General features: G+C 46.1%; 1 protein-coding gene across 2 annotated transcripts in view; it reads right to left on the bottom strand.

The window, feature by feature from the left end:
* The window catches only part of ATR (ATR checkpoint kinase), a 243,727-nt gene that overhangs the window by 28,379 nt on the left and 200,491 nt on the right, over nt 1–14,857 (bottom strand). For both annotated transcript variants that reach the window (XM_068109426.2, XM_078772919.1), the window contains 5 exons: nt 11,703–11,800; nt 10,029–10,261; nt 6,948–7,082; nt 6,585–6,779; nt 35–178 (listed from right to left, as the gene is read on the bottom strand). In XM_068109426.2, the coding sequence (XP_067965527.2) occupies nt 35–178; nt 6,585–6,779; nt 6,948–7,082; nt 10,029–10,261; nt 11,703–11,800 (805 nt within the window). The remainder of the gene's footprint in view (nt 1–34; nt 179–6,584; nt 6,780–6,947; nt 7,083–10,028; nt 10,262–11,702; nt 11,801–14,857) is intronic.

Here is a 14,857-nt window from a genome sequence, read left to right as displayed (position 1 = left end):
GTGCACACGAACAAACATCATGACCCACACAAACCTTATTAATGAGCATGTTGAACTCCATCATACGAAAATCCTTGCGAAGATCATCGCGAGGCTTGCACATAATAATATAGGAGGAACCATCACTGCCGAGCAGAGTGAACTTCTTGGGTTTCTGCATCGAGTTGATCACCTCCACCTGCCAAGAGACACACTCAAGTTTCCCTTTGTGGCAGGAAATGACTTGTACAGGTTTAATAACAACTTGAAAACTCCTATATTAAGTGAACAAACAGTTCAATCTATCAGTTAGATTTCTTAGTCGTACATATCACTCTTCATATAAAAGAATCTTGTTAAAAGGGGAAGAAGAACAGAGTCTATGCAAATCAACTGTGAAAATATGATTTATTTTTCAAGAACATACTTGGAAAACGGTCGATCAGCGGAAGTCTTCGTCCTACTTTGAGGATATACCGTGGGATTTCATAACGGAGCATAACATTCTTGCAGGATGAAAGAAAGGTGCAAGCAAATCAGAAATATTGGTGTCTTTGTTAAAAGTTTTCAGGAATATGTATTTGTTGGAGTACTGGTAGCTAGGCAAGTGTTTTGAGGACTGGAATGATGTTATCAAACAAACGAGAGCTTGAACTACGACCCTGGATGCTATACTCTGAATAAATGGCCATGCCTTGGGAGAAGAAGCAGGTAGGTTTGCTAACAGGTAGGTTTGAATAGCAGGTAGGTTTGCAGGTAGGTTTGCAGCAGGCAGGCTGCAGGTAGGTAGGTTTGAATTTTTGAAATTTGAAAGCAGGTAGGTTTGAATACTGCTCTCCCCTCTGGTCTGGTGCTCCTGCCTCACACCTAGCCCGTCTTCACGCTGTTGAAACCAAAGCGTTCAGAATCATTGGAATCTCCCGCGATGAAGCCAACTCCAAGGGCCTCTCACTCACTCACCACAGGCAGGTTGGTGGTCTTTCCGTCTTCTACCGACTCCTCTCCGGCCTTGCTCCCCCAGCTCTGTCTGTGCTCTGTCCCCCAAATATTCCTACAGGTCGTACAAGATCTGCCTGCAACCCTCTTATGGTTAAACTGCCAAAATCAAGACTTTCTGCTCACCTTCACTCCTTCATTCCTCTTTTCTCCCGCCTCTGGAACAAACTCCCTCACTCTCTTCAATCCCACTCCACCCTCCAGGTCTTTAAAACAGCTGTTCACCACCATCTCTTATCCTCCCCCATCCAAAACCTTGATCTTTTCTACCCCCGCTAATTTCGGTCCCCTGTGTTTTATACCTCTCCCCCCCCCCCCCCCCTCCCCTTCCCATGCCTCCTGCCCCCAAGCCCTCTCCCTCCCGCACTTCTCCCTGCTCTCAAATGTTGTGGTTGTGTGCTTCCCCTTCTCTCCCCATCTTGTTTTCCGCTCCCCCTTTTTGTATATTTTGTTTGTCTGGTTGATTTGTTTGTGAAATAAATGTTAGCTCTTTCACGAGCCTCGATTCAGTATACACAAAAAAAAAAAAAAAAAAAAAAAAAAGTAGGGAGTTGCAGTAAACAAAGCACAATATGCTGAAAGCATCAACCAAAGTTTTAACTAATCTGTAGTGGACAAGTGTTGAGTAGGTAATATGATCAATGTTTGAAACCAATTGATCAGGTGATCATCTAAAGCATCACAACCTGGGGTTGAATGGGTTTAATAATAGAGAGATGTTTAAGAACACTCCCCAGAAATAAATCTGGCTGTGACTTCCCCTCTTCTGCCAACTCTCTTTGTCTGTGTGTTATACCGTATTCCAAACAGTGACGACTCCATATACATCTCTCAGAAAACATGGACAACCTCTGAACCGCTTGAACAATTGTCACCACTCAAATTGGCTGGGTGTTGGTACCATTTCTCACCAGCCATAGCACTTCAAAACATGGGGTCAATACCCCTGGTGCTCACCTGGTAGAATAAACAGTATACTGCACTGACTAAAGGTATTTTAAACCAATTTCAATGGTTGCTACAAGACAGGGCAGCAGGTAGAATCATATTAACATTATCATAATAGTTTAATCAAAGAAAGAAATATCTATTTTGGTGGGAAATTCCCCCTCCCCCAACCCCATACACCTCCTAAGACCCCAATTTTTCTAATGCCTTGAGCAAACATTGGTACATCGTGGGTGATTAAGGTTGTGGTGAAGTTTCATCAAAATTGTGTGTGTAGTTTCAGAAAACCAAGCAAATACCTATTTTGGGGGGGTCAAATCTGAACCCACTTTGACCCCGGCAAACCTCCTTAGACCACGATTTTTTTAATGCCGTGAACAAACTTTAAACTTTAGTCACAACACAACAAATATAATTTGTGCCATATTTGGTCGCAATCCCATCAGCGGTTTCGAAGAAGAAGTTTCAAGTGTTTACGGACTGACGGACGGAAACGCGCAATCGCATAAGCTCCCCTGAACTTTGATCCAGGTGAGCTAAAAAGGACTTCTGTGACTCCATTGGACTGACTCAATCGGTGAACTTTCCCATCCGGATTTCTCCTAGTGGCAAATCCTCACTTCTGAACTTGATGATTACAAACTTTCCCACAAATGTTTCCTGCTCTTCCTCTGTTCCAATTGGTTCATCTGATAATTTCCTTGTTAAAGTGAACACGTCTCTGGCCATTCTCAGAGACCTCCTTAGCGTCGACGAGTCTGGCATTTCACTCAGGCCGATTGGCTCGGTCTTCAAGCAGCCATCAATCATCTGGACTGGTCTCCCATCTCTACCACCTTTGACATCAACTCATCTTGGGAATTCTTCCAAAGTAAATTGCTCTCTCTCATGCACAGATTTATCCCATCTTATCTTCAGTTGTCATACCCTTCCTCCCGTCCTTGGTGCACTGAATATTGTGGTGAGGCAGTTGCGCTGAAACAACTTGCCTTTGCCTCTTGGAAGGCAAATCCAACAGAAGGCAATCTCCATTCCTTTCACAAAACTCGGCACAAGTGTGTGTCTACCATCAAAAGAGCCAGGAAACAATATCTCTCCACTCTCAAGATCGCTGAATCCCGGTCGATCGCTGAATTAACGCCAGAGGGGGGTTGATTCAGCCTGTCATCCTTCCAAGGTCGGCAAATTGAGTACCAGCTTGCTGGGATGAATGATCCCGGTGTGTACCCCGGTTTAGAATAGGTACACCGTATCCCTGCGCATCGTAAGAGCGTGACCAAGGATTGGCGTCAGGAAGGGCATCCGGCCATAAAAACATTACCTCAAACATGGAACCATGATTGTCATGGGGCCCGCAAGACTAACCCCTGCTCTAGCGGGGAAAAATGGCCTTAAAACGATCATTCATTCATTCATTCTCAAGACTGAATTCTCAAAACTGTCTCCCTCCTCCAAATCCTGGTGACCTCTGGTCAAATCTGTTCCTGGTGTTTGTTCCCCCTCCATCTCCTCCCTTACCTCAAACGGCTACACAGCTGACTCCGCACGTGAAAAAGGTGAATGCCTCAATTCTGTGTTTGCCTCAAAATATTGTGTCCCAAACCCATCTCTCTCTGTACCCACCTTTCCCAGTCGAACCCAGCTGCTCCTGGACTCCGTATCCTTCTCTCCTGACAAGGTGGAGAAGTTTCTGTCAAACGTCGACTCTGATTCTGCAACTGGACCAGACGGAATCAGCCCACAGGTCCTAAAATCTTGCTCTGCTGCTCTGTCTCACCCTCTCTCTGTTCTCTTCACCCTCTATTTTTATTAGTTTTATTTATTATTATTATTTATATTTAATAATATTTAATTTATTTATTATTTAATATTTAATATTTTAATATTTATTAAATATTTATTTAATAAAATATTTTATTTATTTATTATTAGTTAGTATTTATTTTTATTTTTATTATTAGTGCTCAAGGTCATCTGCCATCAGCTTGGAAATCAGCCAACATTACCACCTTACACAAAAAATGTGCAAAAACAGATCCTTGCAACGACAGACCAATCAGCCTGCTCCCAATAATCAGAAAGGTCATGGAATCCATCATCGCTTCGGATATTAAATCTTTCCTCTTCTCCAATGGCTTGATCTCTGATCATCAATTTGGATTCAGACCAGGTCATTCTACTCTGGACATGCTGCTTCAGCTGTGTCAACAATAGATGGAGGTCCTCAATGCCAAACAGGAAATCAGAGCTGTCTCCCTTGACATATCTCGTGCCTTCGATACGGTCTGTTACCTAGCGCCCTGCTCACCAAACTCTCCTCTTATGGTATATCCATGGTAACCTCCACGCACGGCTTGCGGACTTCCTCTCTGGTCGTAGTCAACACGTGGCCCTGAATGGATTTCTCTCATCTCCCCTTCCTGTTCTGGCTGGAGTTCCCCAAGGCAGTGATCTGGGCCCTGTGCTTTTTCTGGTCTTCATCAATGATCTCTCCGACTCTCTGGAAAATCCTCTCTATCTCTTTGCTGATGACACCACTCTCTGCCGCTCCATATCTCAACCCTCAGATCAGCAGTCCGCAGCGTCCTCACTAGCATACCTGGACAAAATCACAAACTGGTTGAACAAGTGGAACATGTCTTTCGATCCTGACAAATCTCACACTCTCACTACTTATTCCCAATGGGGAGTATTTTACAATGAGACACGTTTGAATTTTTTTCCATGGAGCGGTTTTGGAAATATAGGGGTGCAATGTTTTCGATTTTTCCAAAATTGTGCCTGTACCATGTGACATATGACGTCGTAATTATCATTGAAATATTCTACCAGAGGAGGTGCTCCTATTGTCAAAATTTCATGTTCATCGGACTAACAGTTGCAGGAAAAAAAAAAAATTCATACTGATCAGATCAAGTGTGGTAAGGCACCGATGACATCATCATTAACATATCTTATTTCCCATGGGGAGTACCTGATAATGAGCCTGTTTCAAATTTTCCCATTTAGCGATTTCGGAGATATAGAGGTGCAATGCTTTCGTAGATGGTGTCTGTACCACGTGGCCTATGACGTCATAATTATGAATACAAAATGATACAGGCGCTCCTTTTGTAAAGTTTCGTGCCAATTGGACCACGTTTGACGAGAAAATGAGTTTTAAAAATACAGACACGCACGTGCGTGTGGCGTGCGTGTCCACATTGTCTGGCGTGCGTGTCTTACATACGTACGCAACGGAATGCCTAATCCTGATTTTCGCTTCGCGAGCGCAAGGTAATTATTGTACACCGCTCCCTCTCAATTCCATCTCCAGTTGCTGCAAGGCAGCATCGCCGGGTGCCGAAGGTGTCCCAGCAATGTCGAGTGCTGGAGGATGTTATTTATTTATTTGGCTTGGGGAGTGTACTTTGAATACCTCTAAAGGGGACCGAAAAACAACAACAACCACGGTTCCCGAAAAAGGCCAACCCCCGCTTTGCGGGGAAAAATGGCCTCTAAAGGTGATTATATATATAGTGTACTTTGAATGGAGCTCTACTTTTTACTTTTGTTATTGGAAGCGGCCTTTGAAAAATGCCACGATTAGCTAATCTTAACACGGATATACAATTCAACACGGATGTTGCCAAAGATGAAAATTCCCCTTGTGGAGTGTGGGGGGGCGGGGGGGGGGGGGAGGACAAATTAAGTCGCTACAACCTGCATCGTGTGACCCTTAATCCTCCTGTCAGGTTTGGTTGAGAATTGGATAAGTAATGACAGAATGTATTGTGGTCAGACAGACAGACAACAAATTGCGTATTTTAGTATGATCATTATTTTATTAGGTTTTAAAGTAGGGTTGTATTTTATCTCAGAATAATTAATCCATTCCATTTTTTAAAAGTACACAGATGTTAAACTACATACCTGAGAAGTCTCTCTCTAAATATGACTTTTAATAGAAATATTTTATTTTAGCATAAAACAGCAACAAAGTATAAACTAGAACGCCGCTCTTCGACATCACCCGATATGCCTCCACCCATCCAATTTGATTCCAATGCCCTCAGCTGTTCTCAAGTATCACATTTATATCTGACATGATCTCTGACCTCTTCACCTCAAAATCTAATATATTCATCTTTGCATCACAAAATATAATTATCCCAAGTTTGGTGAAAATCCCATGACTGGTTCACAAGTTAGCTCAATAACAGACTTTTTACCCAACTGGATGTCTGACATTTGACCTTTTGATCCCCAAAATCTACTCAGTTCATATTTACCTCGTTATACATACCTGCACCAAGTTTGACTTGTATTCCTTCAGCCATTCTGAAGTTATCACGGTAATAAAAATCTATCACGGACGGACGCACGGACGGACGCACGGACAACCTGAAAACATAATCCTCCGGCGACGTCGTCGGTGGAGGCATTAAAATGAAAGGCCGTTTGTTCGTATGAGAAACAGTGAACCGATCTCTAACCCCAGTATCTGATACACTCCCCTCCATATGACCCTTTACCTTCTTTCCCAACTCACCCTACACATCTGTCTTATCTTCCCTTTTTCCACTTGATTTTCTCAATTTACCCAAATGTGGAACCAAAGTGGCAGCTCCTGCTGAAAAGGCCTTTTTCAACAGCAACCTCTCATTTTAAAGGCCCCTCACCAGATCTTTGAAGCCTTGTATGTAGACGAGGTTTCTGGGAAACGGGTCATGGTCCAAGTGGCTGCCGGGTGAGGAGGGCAGGTTCGGCGTCATGCAGCGCTGTAGTGGGATCAGCACGGGGCTGAAACTGCTGCTCTCCACCAGGTGCTTGAGGGTGCCGAAGTCTCTGCTCATGCTCAATGTAGGAGCACACATCTGCACGCCCCGTACAAGCCGTTTCCTCAGCACTGAAATAATCTCAACATCCCCCGTCAGTTTCCCGTCACCTAATTGATGCAGCTCAGCAATAATTTCAACATCCCAATAGGAGAGATTGAAAGGCCATTGGGCAGTGTGGGTACGTGTTGCGACATAGGGTCTCACCTGCTTATTGGTCATTAGTACCAGCTGGCGATTTAGGTCCTTTAGGTCTCTGATCAGCTTTGTGAGACGATTATCATGCTGCTGAGCCTTGAGAAAAACATCCTGGCAACGTTCCTCACGTAGATTGTGAGAAGACTGTCATTTAGGAGGAAACCACACGAAACAGAATATCTTGACATCTCACAGCGATTCATTAAAACTACAACAATTCAGACCAATGGACTTGAGATTCAGTCACGACTGCGGATTTGGTGAAATAAACACCGTCTGTGTTACCAACATGTACAATGTGCAGGTTGAGCAACGGCAGCAGGTGTTTGCCATCAACTTGTTTACACCCCCAAGAGCAAAGCTGACCAGGTGGTTACATCCAACACACCGACCAAGGCTGATTAGACACCTATCGATCAACCTGCCAAATTCTACTCTAGGAAGGTCGAGGAACTCAGTTAACAAACAAACCTTTCAGAAGTTATAAAAGCAGGTAGTGATGAGTGTTCCTTGCTTTGATAGGTAATGTGGATACAATGCAACTGTAGTGACAGAATTACGTGAGAATTAATGCAATGATAAGACTAGAACGGCACTCGGTCGAGCAAACATGGCAATGTCGCCTCACGTGCTCATTCTGAACAAAAACACCATCGTTATGGTATTTTTGAACACGCCACTAAATAACTGAACACGCCACTAATATGGCCCATATACCCAGATCATCCATGCACCCTGTCATGTCACATACATTGCCATTGTCCGTAGCTTTATTGATTAATCAATTAATTAATAGGATAATTAATAACCACTGTGCACATGAAGGGTAAATTTTGTCAATGAGGATGAATATGAAAAAAAATATTAAACTATATTCCCCATGGCTATTCAATTATATGTATGAGGTTTTGCATAAATCCGTTAGGCGGTGCCTGGTACCAGGTACCAGAAGGTGCCTGGTTGTTATTTTCACCTGTACTTAACCTATTTCATGAGCCCCTAGCTCGCTATACAATCTCCGCCCTGACGGCACCTGGTACCCGGAGGTACCAGGTACCCAGAGGTACCAGGTACCCGGAGGTACCAGGTGGTACCCGGCCCCTATTCTCACCTGTATTAGACCTACTTCGCTCACCACCCCCCCCCCCCCCCCCCCCCCCACTTCTCTATATAATGCCACCCTGGAGGTTGTTCATTAATTTGGCCTAGGAATGGAGAAAAATGGAGAAGATTGTCATGGGGACCGCAAGGCTAACCCCCGCTCTAGCAGGGAAAATGGCCTTAAAATGCATGTTGTTGTTGTTGTTGTTGTTGTTGTTGTTGTTGTTGTTAGGCATTAAGATGTTGTTTCTGGAGAAAAAAATTTACATTTTTATTTTCAAGCCAATATGGCCAGCAGACCACATGACCGATTATAATATCAATTTAATTCTTCATTCACATCGGGTCATAGATCAGATATATAAAGTTACAGGTTTTTCAGATAAGGATTTTAAGTCAACCAATTATGGCTGGAATACCACTTCATTGATGTCATCATCGTTATCACCATATTTTCCCCATGGGGAGTTGATGATGCACTACATGGCAAAAAGTATGTGGACACCCCTTCCAATTAGTGGATTCGGCTCTTTCAGCCACACCCATTGCTGATAGGTATATATAATCAAGCACACAGCCATGCAATCTCATAGACAAACATTGGCAGTAGAATGGGCCGTACTGAAGAGCTCAGTGACTTTCAACGTAGCACCGTGATCGGATGCCACCTTTCCAACAAATCAGTTCGTCAAATTTCTGCCCTGCTAGAGCTTCCCCGGTCAACTGTAAGTGCTGTTATTGTGAAGTGGAAACATCGAGGAGCAACAACAGCTCAGCTGCGGAGTGGTAGGCCACACAAAATCAAAGAACGGGACAGCCGAGTGCTGAAGCGCGTAAAAATAGTCTGTCCTCGGTTTCAACACTACCGAGTTCCAAACTGCCTCTGGAAGCAACGTCAGCCCAACAACTGTTCGTCGGGAGCTTCATGAAATGGGTTCCTATGACCGAGCAGCCTCACACAAGCCTAAAATCACCATGTGCAATGCCAAGCGTCGGCTGGAGTGGTGTGAAGCTCACAGACATTGAACTCTGGAGCAGTGGAAACACGTTCTCTGCAGTGATGAATCACGCTTCACCATCTGGCAGTCTGACGGACGAATCTGGGTTTGGTGGATGCCAGGAGAACGCTACCTGTCCGAATGCATAGTGCCAACTGTAAAGTTTGGGAGAGGAGGAATAATGGTCTTGGGCTGTTTTTCATGGTTCGGGCTAGGCCCCATAGTTCCAGTGAAGGGAAATCTTAACGCTACAGCATACAATGACATTCTAGATGATTGTGTGCTTCCAACTTTGTGGCAACAGTTTTGGGAAGGCCCTTTCCTGTTTCAGCATGACAATGACCCCGTGCACAAAGTCAAGTCCATACAGAAATGGTTTGTCGAGATCGGTGTGGAAGAACTTGACTGGCCTGCACAGAGCCCTGACCTCAACCTCATCGAACACCTTTGCGATGAATTGGAATGCCGACTGCGAGCCAGGCCGAATCGCCCAATATCAGTGCCCAACCTCACTCATGCTCTTGTGGCTGAATGGAAGCAAATCTCCGCAGCAATGTTCCAACATCGAGTGGAAAGCCTACCCAGAAAAGTGGAGGCTGTTATAGCAGCAATGGGGGGGGACTACATATTAATGCCCATGATTTTGGAGAGATGTTCGACGAGCACATTCGGGTGTGATTTCGGGTGTCCAAATACTTTTGGCCATGTACTGTATATACACCACGTTCACTTTTTTCCGTAGAGCAGTTTCAGAGAAAATGTCAATTTTTTTTTCCTTTAATTCAATATGGCTGCAATACCCATTTGACTTATGTCAAAGTTATCAATAAAATGTTCAACATGGTTGAGTCCCTCCTATATTTGAACTTTCGCCTCGATCTGACAAGCGGTTGTAAAACAATTAAAGTGAAAATATAAAAACACACAGACTGACAAGACAGACAGGGGCATTACAATAGCCCCTAAACTGAAAACTAAAAATAAATGTTACCATAGAGACGGCAAGCAGAAGCCACATGGCTTGTTGAGTGTACTGCTGGAAGACCTTCAGGATTATCATCCTTAGCACGACCCAGACTTCGGGCTGTGGATGGCAGATGCGTGACGTCAGCTGAGAGAATGCTGTTAAGAACTGGTACGCTGGTAACTGCCTGGCGTGGCCCATCATGACACCCTTCAGCTGCACCAGGCCCTCACGGACCACTTTGCTCTCGGCATTTGTGCCTAAGGTACAAAAAGGTACGATTGATGCCCTTAAATGCGATCAAAGTAAAGGTTCCACCAAATCTGACAGGACTCCGTTAAGTTTGGGAAATTGACAGATCATCGGCTCAAGAGGTCAGCGGGTGTTAGAGGATTATAGAAGAGCTGTCTCACCTCACCTCATTTACGTTCCGTACAACATGCCCTCTATTTAACGTTCTGCACCACATGCCCTCTGTATAACTTTCCGCACAACGCATCTTCTCGTTAATGTTCCGCACAATGCGCCCTCTCGTTAATGTTCTGCACAACACGCCCTCTCGTTAATGTTCCGCACAACGCACCCTCTCGTTAATGTTCCGCACAACGCATCCTCTCGTTAACGTTCCGCAGAATGCACCCTCTCATTAACGTTCCGCACAAGGTGCCCTCTCGTTAACGTTCTGCACAACGCACCCTCTCGTTAACGTTCCGCACAACGCACCCTCTCGTTAACGTTCCGCACAACGCACCCTCTCGTTAAGGTTCCGGACAACGCACCGTCTCGTCAACGTTCCGCACAATGCGCCCTCTCTTTAACGTTCCACACAACGTGCCCTCTCGTTAACGTTCCGCACAACGCGCCCTCTCGTTAACGTTCCGCACAATGCACCCTCTCGTTAACGTTCGGCACAACGCGCCCTCTCATTGACGTTACGCACAACGCGCCCTCTCGTTAACGTTCCGCACAACATGCCCTCTCGTTAACGTTCCGCACAACGTGCCCTCTCGTTAACGTTCGGCACAACGCGCCCTCTCGTTAACGTTCCGCACAACATGCCCTCTCGTTAACGTTCCGCACAACGCGCCCTCTCGTTAACGTTCGGCACAACGCGCCCTCTCGTTGACGTTCCGCACAACGCGCCCTCTCGTTGACGTTCCGCACAACGCAACCTCTCGTTAACGTTCCGCACAACGCGCCCTCTCGTTAACGTTCCGCACAACGCGCCCTCTCTTTAACGTTCTGCACAACGCGCCCTCTCGTTAACGTTCCGCACAACGCGCCCTCTCATTAACGTTCCGCACAACGCACCCTCTCGTTAACGTTCCGCACAACGCGCCCTCTCGTTAACGTTCCGCACAACGTGCCCTCTCGTTAACGTTCCGCACAACGCACCCTCTCGTTAACGTTCCGCAGAACGCGCCCTCTCGTTAACGTTCCGCACAACGTGCCCTCTCGTTAACGTTCCGCACAACGTGCCCTCTCGTTAACGTTCCGCACAACACACCCTCTCGTTAAGGTTCCGCACAACACACCCTCTCGTTAACGTTCTGCACAACACACCCTCTCGTTAAGGTTCCGCACAACACACCCTCTCGTTAAGGTTCTGCAAAACAAGCCCTCATTAATGTTCTGCAAAACAAGCCCTCTCGTTAAAGTTCAGCACACAGGTTCATGTATATAAGGTTATCGTGCAATTACCTCCGTCATTAGCATTCGTCGTGGAGCCGAAGTCGAGCCACAATGTCAGCATACGATGGAGACTCTGGTAAATAAACTGGCAGCCAAACTGCAAGGATCTTCTCATGCAAGAACACGTGATGGCAACGTATAAATACCTTGATTCATATCCAGGTGACACTACAATACATATGCACTACAAGTATGGGCACAGCACATCCAAGCTGAAAATGAAAGTTCCCAATCCCATGGATGCATATATTTTCCCACAATTCAAAGCTGCATGTACTTCATAAAGTGTCTTGTTGTGACATTTTTGACAATGCTGCATTATTTATCTGTTGTAATAGTCTAGTGAAGATCTTACGTCCAACAGCATGATAAAACACCTTACCACTAACAAATGTCTCCGTTAGGGATTGCAATATTGACGATAACCCGCCGCATCCAAAATAAATCCCCGACTCGGAACCAAGCAAACCACTCTGGAATGCCTGGAATGGCACCCAAGAGCCACAGTAAACACGGAATAATGCGCAAATGAAGATGCACTTCAGTGGTGGATTATTCTCTGTGTATCCACCCCTGAAGGAGAAACAGTGCGATGCAATGCTTGAAGGACACGCACAAGAATAAGGAAATAATAATGTAATAAATAATGAAAACATACGTGTTCCTCCTATCCATATAATCACGTTCTGTGCTTTTATCCATCATGTGATGAGACAAACTACCTTTTCTACAACGTAATGTGTAAGCTCTTGCCTTGGTTATTAAATTAAAGGGTTACAGGCATTGGACTGTTCCAGTTGCCCGGTTCAAATGCGACGGGTTCAAGTCAAAGTGACCACAATGGTTGACCACTCCGAAAAACTTCCTTGCCAAATCGTGCATCTAAAAGCCACGATACTGTGTGAATTGGAAGTCACAAAGTGGTCCATCTTCATGCCTATAAGCACCACGTGACTGGAACTAATTTTAGGCCGAGCAACCTAATTCACGTGACATTATGATAAGTGATGTGGACCGCAACCAATTATACCTCAACGGGGATTAAATGAAACCACCAGATAAAGCAGCCACTACAGCCAGAATCCCCTCCCCCACCTCCCCACCCACTTACACCCACAAGACCAGGTTTTTTTTTTTGGGTTTTTTTTTTGTGTATACAGAGTCGAGGCTCGTGAAAGAGCTAACATTTATCAAACAAACAAATCAAACAAACAAGCAAACAAAGTATATAAAAAGGGGAGCGGTCGACAAGATGGGGAGAGAAGGGGAGGAAGCACACAAACACAACATTTGAGAGCAGGGACATCGGGAGATGTTTTTGGAGGGAGAGGGCCTGGGGGGAGGCAGGATAGGTATAAAACGCAAGGACACCAAGGACTTCCAGGAAAGAAGTCAAAAGTCACCTCAAAAAAGTGGATTTGGGGTGAAATTAGCAGGGACAGAAAAGATCAAGGTTTTGGATTGGGGAAGATAAGAGATGGTGGTGAACAGCTGTTTTAAAGACCTGGAGGGAGGAGTGGGATTGAAGGGAGTGGGGGAGTTTGTTCCAGAGGCGGGAGAAAAGAGGAATGAAGGAGTGAAGGTGAGCAGAGAGTCTTGATTTTGGCAGTTTAACCATAAGAGGGTTGCAGGCAGATCTTGTGCGACCTGCAGGAATATTTGGGGGACAGAGCCCAGAGAGAGCTGGGGGAGCAAGGCCGGAGAGGAGTCGGTAGAAGACGGAAAGACCACCAACCTGCCTGCGGTGATTAAGTGCAAGGCCCTCGGAGATAGCGTCATCGCGGGAGATTCCAATGATTCTGAACGCTTTGGTTTCAACAGCCTGAAGACGAGCTAGGTGTGAGGCAGGCGCACCAGCCCAGAGGCGAGAGCAGTACTCCATTGAGCTGCGGATGAAAGCCTTGTATGTGGTGAGGAGCTCAGGTGTGCCAAGGAAGGACTTCGCACGACGGAGGATGCCCAGTCGGCGACTGGCTTTGGAGGCCAGCTTGGAAATGTGGTTTTCCCAGGAAAGATCATGGCAGATAGTGAGGCCCAAAAGCTTGAGTGACAGAACTTCTTGGAGAGGATTATTCAGAAAGTAGATGGGAGGGATGTCCACTCGGTCTTTTCGGAGAGACATCGTAAGAGTGTGAGATTTGTCAGGATTGAAAGACATGTTCCACTTGTTTGCCCAGTCTGTGATTTTGTCCAGGTCTGCAGAGAGTGAGGGGGCTGCAGACTGCCGATCTGAGGGATGAAGAATGGAGTGGCAGAGAGTGGAGTCATCAGCAAAGAGATAGAGAGGATTTTCAAGAGAGTCAGAGAGATCATTGATGAAGACCAGAAAAAACACAGGGCCCAGAACACTGCCTTGGGGAACTCGAGCCTGAACAGGAAGAGGAGATGAGAGAAACCCATTCAGGGCCACACGTTGACGACGACTAGAGAGGAAGTCCGCCAGCCATGCGTGGAGATTTCCATGGATACTGTTACAGACGTGGCTTGGATGTTATTTACCGAGCGGTTTATTGGTATGACCACGTCTGCACAAGTTACCCGATTGTGCCCGAACGTTGACTAGCCGCGCTATGCTGGCTCAATAAGAAAAAGAAGACACCCGGCTGGATTACAATCACACAATACGACACCAACGTTTCGATTCTCAAGTATATTCGTACGGAAAAAGGTTAGATTACAGGGGCTAGAGGTATATTACAGGAAGACAGGCACTTAGACACACTCTTATATTAACCCCGGACAGACGACAGACACACGGGACAAAATGCTGACTCACACGGGGGTTGATGAAAAGGACAGCGGGTATCGATGGCTCAAGGTGCACTCCTGGCTCAAGGCAGAATCGACTCGGTCCGGTCCAGAGATGCGGGGAGGTATCGTCGCGCTGGGGGTGGCGGTGGCTTCTCTCTCCAGTCTCCAAGCTGAGGCGCATCTGTTTCAGCGCTCGCAGGTCCGTCTTTCTCCAGCTGGGGGCGAATCTCACGTCACGTCCGGCAAGCGGCTGCGTATATCCGGCGGGGAGTGACACGCCCTCGGCTCGTTAGCTCCGCCTCGTGGAATCGGCACGTTGCTTCTCATTGGGTGCGTGCGGGGGGGGTTACTGGCTCCGCCCCTGACGAGGAGCTGACAGCCAGCCCCTTCGGGGTAACCCCGTGGAGCGCATG

Source organism: Myxine glutinosa, chromosome 2 (genome assembly GCF_964187855.1).
Source record: "Myxine glutinosa chromosome 2, kmMyxGlut1.1, whole genome shotgun sequence".
In the NCBI taxonomy this organism is placed as follows: Eukaryota; Metazoa; Chordata; class Myxini; order Myxiniformes; family Myxinidae; genus Myxine; species Myxine glutinosa.
This window is presented reverse-complemented; position numbering and strand designations above follow the sequence as displayed.